Here is an 11,907-nt window from a genome sequence, read left to right as displayed (position 1 = left end):
TGGTTGAGATGAGTCTAGGACTCGGGGTGGACTGAATACTAAAAATGAATTCTGAAAACCACTGAATTACTGTTTTACACTAAGATTGATGAGACGCTATGCGCCTGGCAAGGATGGTTGGTTAATCCCGCTTGTCGAGGTCGCGGCGTAAGGGTTGTGGTTAGTCCCGCTTACGTTGAGATTTGAGGTATGTGGCAGAGTATCCCGATTGCATCCTATCGGAATCACAAGAGTGTGCGCGGGCACTATATCCCTAGACTGTGTACTGGGCACGATATCCCTAGTGGTACCCCTTTTATTCGTGACCGAAAGGCAACATCCTAGAGGGATGTATCAGGTTGGCAGTTGAACTGACAATGTGATATCACAGTCAATAGGGCAGGCATTCATCATGTGCATCTTCTGTATGGTTGTTTGCTTTGTTTACTTGCATTGTTTGCCTATTTGTATAACATGCTTAATTGCTTCTTGAATTATTTGATAATTGATAATTACTTGTGTATTACTTGTATGCAATTATTTGTACTTTCTACTGGGATTGAGGAGGCTCGGTAGGCAGTGACGATGGGATCGCATGGAGGTTAGGCTGGCAGAGGCTGTGGGACAGCGGTGGATATGTTAGAGTAGAAAATCCCTAAGTTAGATTCCTTTTATTTTCATTATGGTTTTTAAAGTGATGGTTTTATATTTAGTTATGCTTTAAGTTTAATCTTATGATTGATATGAAGCTCTAGGATTGCCTCTAGCATCCCGGGGTCTTACATCTTACATTACTGGGCACTATTACTATAATGAGAACCTCTGGTTCTCATTCCATACTTTGTTATTGTTTTTTAAATGCAGGTCGTAACCCACCTCGGTGAATTATATGATGGTGACAGAGCGGAGAATCCTTATCTCATTTTGGAGTTATTTTGGTTATTTTGATTAGTTCCCTCTCTCTGTTGTATTTATATTTGCCTTAGAGGCTTACTTTGAGAGAAATATTGTATATGCTGTTTTACTTTTCAAAACTCTATATTGTCTGTTTATAACTAGTTGGCCTAAATTTTGTGGGCTGAGGCTAGTTCCTTATGACTATTATATTTTCATATCTAATTATATTTTGCTATCTTGTATCTGTATCTTGTCTTTTACGCTTTTAGCCTCGTGTGAACGCTTCGCGCTTTTGTATCTCAGTTTTTGAGCTTATTCCTTCATCAGACTTCTAGAATTATTATTTCCTTTTATATATATTAATGTATAAGCCGTAGAATTGTCGTGACCTCTGATTAACCTTTGCTTTACAGCATGAAGTAAGACTTAGGGTAATTAGGGTGTTACAATGCCTATATTTTATCATAGTATCAATTTTTCTCCTAAACTTGATCATAATTATAGTTTTGCCTTCAAATTAAACTTTCTATATTTATATTTTTATTCCAGAACTATTTTTCATTATACTTTTGTCTACTTTTTTTCACTAATTTACTCTATGTTATCTATTTAGATCTCTACATCCTTCTCACTTCTATTTCCTTTCTCTTTTTGGATGCATCACTTTTTATTCCCAAATCTTCCTTATTTTAACCCCTAAGTTGTATTCGTAAGTATTTTAAGCATTTTTCTTAGTAATTATCAATCTTGCTCTCACTTTTCACTTTAGGACATATTCATAAAAGTTTTTCTCTCAATATTTGAAATTTACCTATCTTGATTTAATTTTTCTACATTTACAAATTAGCCCAAGAAGTCTTAAACAGATTCATAAAACTTTCATATTCATCTTAACGAACTAAACTATTCATTTAGACTGAGTTTTTAGATTCTTTGCTTGTTATATGGCCATTACCATGGGTAGTCATTTCTTGGATAAGTTTATGAGAATCTTCTGAACTAACTTAGAATTACTAATTGTGTAACTCAGATTTCTTTTAGTTAACAATACTCATAAATCTAGTGAACATCTCATCAATGTTTACACCTTCCTTCATCTTGCAATCTTCATATTCTCTAACCAAGATGTTGATATTGGTTTTCTTGACTTGTGTTCTTTTATGTTGCATCTTTATTTTATCCAAAATCTCTGGTGTAGTATCAGTACTTAGACTTGGGCAAGAGCTAGATCAGGAGATATTCTGACCTAGAATTAAGTTGGACCTTTGTTTTATGTCAGACCGCCTATCCTTAGAAATTACTATTCTGGTAGATTTTTCATGCTCACCAATAGTTGAGTTGGAATATTGTTCCCATTCTCAGCTACGTTTCACATGTCAAGATTAGTGAACTCAATGAAGAGTCTCATTTTGTCTCTTTAATATAGATAGTTGCCATCATCAAATAACAGTGATATGTTGAGAGATTATCCTTCAGCAAGGTGATTAGAGGTTTTCTTCATCTGGATTTTTGTCGCTAAAACTAAGAATATGGATTGAATTGTGTTTTGAACACTTTTTATACAAACAAATGCAAACATAGCTTAGAGAATAAAAAGGTTTACCATATTAGAGGAGTTTTAAAAAAAATTGTATGTTTTAGAAAATTCTTAATATTATTTTAATTTACAAAATTATATATTAGATCATAAGCAGAGGCAGATTTAGGGGGACAACTATGGACCATGGCCTCCTGAATTTTTAAAACTTAAAATATATTTTATATGATGGCTAAAATTTTTCACAATACATATATTAATTTAGTGGTTGAAAAGAGATATTTGATACTCCAAAATATAGGTTTAAATCCCATTTCATGCATTTTAAATTTATTTTCTTTTGTTCTTTCTAATTTTTTTTCTTTTTTGTAATCCTTCCATCTATTTATCATATAAAAATACTTTAGTTTTATAATAATTCCTAATTGAATGTAATAAAAACATTTATACATAAAAATAAATTAGATTAAATTTTATTTTTTATGATATTAAAATCAAAATATATAAAGTAAATTCTTTATTAATATGAGTATATCTTATATATTATATTCACTAATTTATTTTAAAGACATATATTAAAAGTATTAGAGAAACAAGTTTATATTATTTATGCTATATCTTTTATAATAAGGATAAAAATTATAATTTTATGAAAAAAATTGATATAAATGATTTTTTTTAAAATTAATTTTAGTTTAGAATAATATTAAAATATATAATTAAATTTTTTTTTTAAAACTAAAGGCACTTTCAATTTTTTGTTTCCGGTCCCTTCTTTATATGATTTCTGGATCCGCCACCGATCATAAGTATATATTTTATCCTAAACCCTAATATTTGGTTTTAATTTTATATTTAACATTTCATCATATGTCAATTATATCTCTAGAAATTGATATGTGACATTGAAATCGTACGCCAGTGTGTGCGTAGAATTGTCATGAAAGCATTTTCATTAACAATGTTAACCTAAGGATATAATTGACGTATTTGTAATAATAGGAATAAAATGAAACAAATTAAATGTTAAAAATATTTTTGAATTTTTTTTTTCAAAATTTCAAAGGCAAAAAGCATATATTTACTGTAGTTTTATCTTGAACCACAATATGAATTGATTGGGGGTGTTTGTTTCACATTTTTGTCTTTTTGTTTCTCGTGTAATCCTGCTAAGACAACTGAAATTAAAGGATTAAAATTCAATATTTAGTGTTTAAATGGCATATGATGCAAGGAGGAAAAATGATTGGCTACATAACTTGATTTCTTAGTCACAAAAATTATTGAATTATTTGATAGATTGCATTTGATGACCTAATATATTCATTTAAAACAAAAATTGATAATTCCAAAATGAAGAAACAAAACAAAAGAGAAGCTTATTCCAAGAAAATTCTCTGAGTGTTAGCGACGAAGATTCCCGTACAGTTAAATCAGTTCCAATTTCAGCATCTTTGGTGGGAGCTTATTCCGTCGACATGGCATCAAGCACAAACAATATGGCCATCAAGATAAGAAAGATTGTCATAGGCTGTTGAAGCACGTATAGGGTTCTAATATTTTGGGAAAAATCCAAGGATTGGGAGGGAGAGAGAGTACGCTGTACTGTTTTGAATTTTTTTGGGTGGGTTTTTTCCGGGTCGGGTCTGTTTCAGGCCTACCCATGACCACAAAAAAAAAAAAAGAAAAAAAGGAGAAGCTAAATGATGACTTCATGCCAAATCACAGCAAAAAGAGTCTACCATATGGATTAGTTAATATAAGAAATTAAGAATATTGAGAGAAAAACGAGAATCCTCAAAGCCAGATTTTATTCAAAATTTTTTTATTTTAAGAGCCAATAATCAGCCACCTTCAAATAATACAGAAAAAAAAAATCACTTTGAATTTTATTCATAATATTTATTTTTTACTTACATAGAAACTTATCATTGCTTCAAAAAAATTGAAGAAACAAAAGACAATTTCTCAATGGACATCGCAAATAGATCCTCTTCTCACTCCCTATAATAATGGGACAAGACAAATAATGAAGTAACAATAGCTGACACTTATCTATCAGACTATCATCATCTATTGATGATTGGCACTGCACATGATGACATGTTCATGGTCTGTGATAAACATACTTTGTTCTTGGATCTACCATGAGACCCTTTCCTCCATTCACTTCTAAATCATGCCTATGTGAAGAAAAACACCAAAATAAATTTTATTCGTTGGTGTAAAGCAAAATTTCAAGAGGTATAAATTGAAGTTATGTTTGGTTGTGTAAAAAATAGGGTGAAATTTTTAAACATGATGCTCATCAATGAAAACTTTCATCCCCTTTTTTTACTCCTAAATCAAATATACTCTTAAGATTCCATTTGGTAAGTATTTCTGGACAATTATAAAAACAAGCAAAATGTTTGTCTTGAGACAATTTTCTCAATTTTCTCTCCATGGAAAAACTGATAGTGGAAACCCAAATAAAAAACCATTCTGTCTTGTTTCTTCTTTGAAACACTTACCAAACATAACTTGAAACTGCATGTTTTATGAACAAAATTATGAACAAAACAAATACTGATGACTAGGAGAACAAATAACAAAACTCAACTGGAACACAAAATCTGGAATGGTCAATTGCTCACGAGGGACGTATCGGAAGAGCTGCAATAGTCTATCAACATATACCACTTTCTTCCATGCCTGAAAGTTCATCAACAATGACTAAGCATTTGGATATCCTGCAAATGTTATGCAAGTTTGAGTTCAACGAAATAATTTTGATGCATAATTTACCATATTGTCCACGAGCAACTGGAGCGCAAATACAGCTACTTTTAGCCCCAAAGATGGGTGAAGGACATATACCGCCTGTCAGAATATAAAGAACAAATGTTCAACAGTAATGCATGGCAAAATAAAAACATATATTAGGAAGACAAACATATGTACATACATGTAGGTTCCGCTGGTGCTTCCGACCAAGTATTTGTTGTAATCTTCTCATCCATCCTAAGTTTGGTTGCCTATATAGGAAAATATACTGTAAACAAATTTGAAGCAACTAATTTTAGGAATACTAATGTACATAAAGTTTCATAAAACAACCTACATGGAAAACAAATACTTCATAAAATATAACTTGTTCTCTAGTAGTTTTATTTTACAGGATCCATTTTTCCCCAAAAGAAAACTCTCTAACACTTACATCTGTAGTGATGCAGCAGAGTGGAAGTAGACAATAGTATACGGCTTCTGTATTATAGGCTCAAACTCCTGAAATTTAACATTAAGATAATTTTAATTATATTTGAAGAGTAAAAAAGGGAAGAGGAAATAACATAGGAGTTAAAACTTATGGCCATATATGATTTGTGAAGAGAAATAACATTCACAATATTAGATATTGAAACATTTTTAATGGCTTAATTGGAAAACTTAAATATGCCAAGACAATTGGTATAATCAGACCAAATCACCTTCACAACGTAGAGCACAAATCGATCCAAATCAAGGCATCTGAGCAAAAAGTGAGCCCCCACAACAACCATGACAGGACGACCCTCACTGTCTACACCTCCACGGTAGCTGACAAACATAAATGCCTCTAAAATTAGGCCTATTATCAATCTTAAAAATTGCATAAAATCTTCATACTTTAATAGGATAATTAAAAAAATAGAGATTTTATTATATTTTTTAATCTATGATTGAAATCTAATGAGAATTAATTGTTATCCATATCGTTTCCTCTCTTTAGCGAATGAACACCATTGTTTTGGATAAAATCGTACAAAAGAACATGAATACCATCATTATATAAGACTCCAAAAATCAGAAAACTTTTACCCTAGAGACTTCGTAGCAATTAGAAACTAATAAATCTAACATATGTGATAATGAAAATAGGATACATACATAATTTTCATCTCTGCTATTTCAGAAAGATTTAAGGAATTTGCTTTAGAAAGATATCTTGAGTGTAGAGAATATTCTTCGGCAGCAGACAATGGAGGTCCACCAAGCTCGCCAAGTCCAAGAAATTTAGTAAAATTCCAGCCATTTTGGGCTTTAACAGTTTTCTCCCACTGCTCCAGACGTCTTTCATCAGGGTCTTTAATCAAAGACATGAAGGCAGGATCCAAAAATGAATCCAAATATGATGAAGTCCTATAATAGTTCAATAAAAATGGATATGGTGTTTAATCAAACAAAGAAAAAACTTAAACAAAACGTTAGTAGCAGCAATTTATACTGTCATGTACGAACATAAAAACCAGTGTAAGAGCAACTTGTAAACTGGAAGGAGAAAACAAAACTTTATTTTGGCAAGTTTTTATGCACCTTTCGTACTTTTAGAGATGCTGAATGGATATTAAAATAGCTAGCAATAAATTATCGTGGCCATTGTTAATCCTGAATGTTAGGGTTTGCATGAAAATGTTTTCACAAATGTCTCATGCAGATGTACTTTAGTTATATGATGCAATATTATTCAGAGAAATAAAGTGAAAGCTGTACACAAATGTAACATTATGTTAATCATATCAAGCTCAGTGAAAATCCACTGTTTATCTATGTTCATATTGTTAATGTGAATTCAGGTATTGGTATACAGTGCAACACACTGAGTTATGTAGAAAAGAAATAGATTATGAAGAAATCTCTTTAAAAGTTTAGAATTCACTAACCTACGAATTGTGCCTATATCACTAACAGGAACATCAGCTGGAGGTTCAGGAGGTCTTCGAACTTGTTTCTTAGGTAAAGGCTTGATTCTGATTTTACGCTCATCTATGACAGTCTCTCCATTCTCATCCCCAACATCTGCAGGAAGCTTTAACAAAGCTACCTCCTCTTCATGTTTATCCCGTGGAAAGTAAAGTGGAAGTAACCTAAGTAGAAACAAAATAAAGGTAAGAACAAATAAGTAACATAACACCGAATATAGAAACGCAAATAGACATTTCCACATACTTTTGGGAAGTTCATGTCGCTCAAAATAAGTTAGGTATCAACAATAGAGAAACAAAGAACCTCTTATATATCTCGGTATCCATTGTACTGGTAGTACAAAATACAACAGCAGTTACGTTGTCTTTCTGCTTCTCGAGAAATCGTCGAACAGTCCCTGAATAAAAAGGCACAAGAAGAAAGCTATAGTATAATGATACCAGGTTATCAACATTGAAAATCATACAATATAGTACATAGGTTCACCATGGCTTGATTAAATAAGTAGAAGGTTTTCAAAATTGTGTACAATGGTGCAATCAAGCACAAATTAGGTCTTGAAAATGTATTTTATTTCCCAGTCATGCAGAACCTTGTCATGCTCTCAATTGTTAATCTTAATGCCACTCATTAAATGGAAAAATAAAATAAAATAACATTAAGCAACAACAATAAATTGATCGACAACTTCATGAGGTAAGAGCTTCTTTTGTTTGGGGAGGGGGGTTGGGGAGTAGGGTAAATTATGCCTATATATGCTATTTTTCAGGTTATTGCCAGCAACACCTGTTATTTTGATGTTAAATATTCAAGAAAAGTGAGGAACCACACTTTAAAATAAAAAAGTAATCTCATACTACTTGGTGTGAAAATTTAGACACCCCATAGTACCTAAGTCCCTAAAATAGTATGGAACAAGAATCATATATTATATCTTCAAAAGCAGTTTAAATTGAATTCCCAAAATATAAATATAATCAAAATCATACAAAACAGTAAATTTACAAGAAAACAACTCACTTATAGCTACATGTGCAGCCGGTTCACGAGGATAATTCTTTGCCTCTGTATAAATACAGCCGAAAGCAATGCTGATATATGGCATAGAAGAAGCAAGTTTTAGATCATTGAAGTAACATTGGAGGTTCCATAGTAATAACTATTTCTAGAAAAATTGTGTTTAGTACTAAAGTAAAATGGAAAACCGCACTTTAACAGCTAGCTATTAAGGGGGAAGAACTACTTAATGATAACATCAAGCATCCATACTCCCAATATTTGCTATTTAGTATTCACTTTAATCCAACCCATAGGTAGCCCTTTTCATGGTGCTAATAACCCAAGCTTTAATACCACTGTCAAATACCTAAGTAAAATGAAAAACCACACCTTAAAAGCTAGCTATTAAAGGGGAAGAACCACTCTTCTTAAATACAACATCAAGAATCCCATACTAGTCGATGTGAGACTTTAGGCAACCCATAATACCCAAGTCCCTAACAAATTGACATAAAATTTGAAACTAAAACCTTTGAAGGCCATTTTCAATTAGAACCTCCAAGCAAGACCGATAGCAATGACTTAAAGCATTTTCAGCAGCAGTGTGGTACTTCACGGCATACTTTGGCCCAACAGTATGAATAACTTTTCTGCGAGAAATTAATAAAAGGCATAAGACAACATATGGATGGAAACTTAATTTTGTGCAAGAGACTGCAATAGTGTAGTATGATGCATTCAAATAAGAAAGAAATATAAATTTATGAAAAAACAGTAGAGTATATTGAAATAACTTGTGCAGATTAACAAATGGTTAACCGTCTCCGAACAAAACACATGAGAAGAAAATATTGCTAACTAACATTGCTCTAATTTTACTTAACAAGTGATTGTAAGAGGCTAATACACAAACCTTGCAGGAAGGTCATATGCACAGGTAGCTTTAGCCATCCCCGTTCGGCATCCACCCTATCAAGAATAAAGACGTGCAATATCAATCCATAAAGATGTTAAGGCACTATAGTAACAATACTTAATACTGATGCAATGCTTACATCTTAGCCATTCTTCCTATCAAACTCCTGGCTCAAACAACAATAACAAGAGGGTTTTCTCGTATGAATCAACAATGCCATTTTGTTTTTTCAAAAACCAAGTTTTCAAAACTGGCACTTAGAACCGAGTCCTTCATATTTTTTTTTTACTTATCAGGGATCTTCTTGGTCTTCTCTACCTCTAAATGTTCTGCACCGTCTATCATGCCTAAATGGCTTCTATTGGTCTTTTTTGAATGTCTTAACCATCTTAGGCGTGAATCTACTTCTCAAATCTCAAACGGTGTCAATCCTACTTCTTGTCTAAGTAGTCATTCTTAATTGCACTTTATCTTTAGGATTACTCATCTAGTACAACCACACTCATATGTTCAACACATATCTTTGATCATTACAATTATAAGCTCAAATGTCATCAATAATGACCACATGACAAAACAGTTTTGCAAAGTAATTAATGTGATCTATACCAAAGTTGCGCACTCTTCTGCAAGACCAGGTCCAGCTGCAGCATGCAGCCCAGCGCTGCTGTGTGCTTCATCCATGACCTGTGTCAAAGAATGAAACCAGGTGAAAAAACTAATTGTAATATAGATTCCTCATATTTACTAGAGGTCTTATAATATCATTATAATATTGCATAATTATAATGGTCTATGGTTTAGGATAGACAATGTGAAGAAAACTTGAGATCACTTATATTCAACCAAATTCCCTTGGCCACAAGTAAACACAAGTAACAGGTTAACTATTGTTAATGGAAAATATAAATTAGCATTTGGTTAAGTTTATTGGATAAAGGGCACGACGTAAGGTACCATTATTTATCAGCAATAGAATCATCACTAACCTAGAATTCTACTTCATTGAAAACCAAAAAGAGAGCAAGCGCCTCTATAAATAAGCATAAGTTCCTTCTCAAGCCCTTATTGTCCTATTTTGAACTGCACAAATTGTTGTCAAAAGAAAAAGACGACACAAGATGGTAACTCGGGCATTGCAATAACCAAGAACTAAACCTTATTCCACTAGGTATCATCCACTATATGGTAATGAAGCTATAGTATCCTAACGTAAATCATGTTCATCTTTAAAGCCATTTTTCCCCTTGATCTTCTTCTACCTCTAGTTGTTAAATTGCTCTCCACCTAATCTATTGTCCTTACCATATATTCTACCAGTCTTCTCTAGACATGTCCAACCCAATTTAGATGAGATTGTATCGTTATTTTGGTTTCACCACAATAAGGACAATTTTATTTTTAATCATTCCTTCCTAATTTTATCTTACCTAGTTGCCAAATTCTATAATTACCCACATAAACAATGTTAAACACTTATACTGTAGCACTAAACAAAACAATAATGACAATGATAACAAATAACAATAAACAAGAAATAATATCTTACCTCATTTGTTGAATTGACCACGGCATCCACCTCAAGGTTCCACGGATTTCCCCTCCACAGGTATATCTTCAAATTAACTTCATTGTCAACAGGAAACCTCGACACAGAGCCAATGCCACCACTGTCGGCTTCTGATTGGGAAGTCAAAGGATCCGGAAAGTACGGATTAGAAAATGATGAATCTCCATTATCATCATGTCCCACAGATTGCTCAGCATCAATCCACCGTGGAATTTGATCCAGAGTCACAACGGAAATCCCACTTTCATTAGGAAATCCAACCTCAGGTGTGGCTGAATGAGCCACAGGCACATACATTGCAGGCACTCCTATAAATAGCACCAATCACACTATTCAGTTTTAAAATTTTCCTATCATTGCCACAACCACCCCACACATTCACAAACTCAACTATGCAATCACCATAATCATAATCAACAGTAAAACTCTACTTCAAAATTCGAAAAAAAAAAAGATTCAAAAATAAAATTTCAATAATTCTCCTTCCAAATTTAAATAATGATATTCTAAGATAATTCAAGTGTAATTCAATTCTTTAATTATTATTTTCTGGCATCCACTGAAAAAATGCACAAAAGAAAAAAAATAGCACAAATTCATAATTTAAATTTATATGAAATGGTGAAAATCTAATTTGAGAATACTTTTTTCTCGCAATCCCTTTGAACTGCATGTGAAAAATTCAGAAAGACAAGAATGGAAAACCTTAATTGGATGACAGAAGGCATGAAATACCTGGAATTATAATCTAGAGTCAGAAAAGAAAGCGTTTTTTCTTCTTTCTCCTCAAAGTTAGTTTTGCTGGGATCAAATGAGAAACGCAAACTATTTTTCTAATTTGTATATTTACGTATAGTTAAAATTAAAATAGAATGCAAATTTTTTTAATTTATTTTTGGATAATTAATAAAAGAAAAAAGTAAGAGTTTATAGCTTTTTGTATTCACTATTTATCAGCGGCTTGCGGATGACGATGGGTCGTAGATTTTTTGAAATTTTGAGACGAAAGTTGTAAAGAAGTCTTGAGGTGCTAATCATTTAACCAACACCGTCATTGCTAATTAACTGACATTTGTACAGACATTAACACTTTTTTATATTGGGTCGTTCTATCATTTACTTAGATTCATCTGTACCATATAGTTTTATGACACGTGGATAGTTATCTCCCTTTAAGAGTTTGTTTGGGATTTTTTAATGATCTTAATAAAAATAATTTTATATTTAAATATTTTATATAAAAATATTTTTTGTTTATTTATTATATTAAAATATCTTTTTTAA

The 11,907-nt window shown here is 32.2% G+C and overlaps 1 protein-coding gene across 2 annotated transcripts; it reads right to left on the bottom strand.

Annotated features, from left to right (window-relative positions):
* Positions 1–4,189: 4,189 nt before the first annotated feature.
* On the bottom strand, positions 4,190–11,693 carry LOC107643599 (uncharacterized). 2 transcript variants are annotated; one of them, XR_015883663.1, is made up of 15 exons: positions 11,359–11,659; positions 10,603–10,931; positions 9,663–9,740; positions 9,051–9,106; positions 8,668–8,787; positions 8,159–8,229; positions 7,442–7,535; positions 7,096–7,299; positions 6,323–6,574; positions 5,884–5,992; positions 5,613–5,680; positions 5,361–5,447; positions 5,201–5,275; positions 5,016–5,107; positions 4,190–4,596 (listed from the first exon to the last, which is right to left on the bottom strand). XR_015883663.1 is itself a non-coding variant. In XM_088488707.1 (15 exons), exons 2-15 carry the CDS (start codon positions 10,918–10,920, stop codon positions 4,521–4,523), a joined length of 1,683 nt encoding a protein of 560 aa, XP_088344833.1. In that variant the 5' UTR covers positions 10,921–10,931; positions 11,359–11,693; the 3' UTR covers positions 4,190–4,520. The 2 variants fall into 2 exon arrangements, 1 of the variants encoding a protein (XP_088344833.1); XM_088488707.1 differs by having other exon boundaries at positions 5,361–5,430; positions 11,359–11,693.
* Between the last annotated feature and the right edge of the window lie 214 nt (positions 11,694–11,907).

Source organism: Arachis ipaensis, chromosome B5 (assembly GCF_059453495.1).
Source record: "Arachis ipaensis isolate K30076 ecotype BB chromosome B5, ASM5945349v1, whole genome shotgun sequence".
NCBI classification, from domain to species: domain Eukaryota; kingdom Viridiplantae; phylum Streptophyta; class Magnoliopsida; order Fabales; family Fabaceae; genus Arachis; species Arachis ipaensis.
This window is presented reverse-complemented; position numbering and strand designations above follow the sequence as displayed.

Coding starts and splice junctions, on each gene's coding strand:
- LOC107643599 (XM_088488707.1), bottom strand. CDS start 10,920: ATGTATGTGCCTGTGGCTCATTCAGCCACACCTGAGGTTGGATTTCCT. Junction 6,575..7,095: donor GATATAGGCACAATTCGTAG/GTTAGTGAATTC, acceptor GAACTATTATAG/GACTTCATCATATTTGGATT. Junction 5,993..6,322: donor ATAGCAGAGATGAAAATTAT/GTATGTATCCTA, acceptor TATGTTTGTCAG/CTACCGTGGAGGTGTAGACA.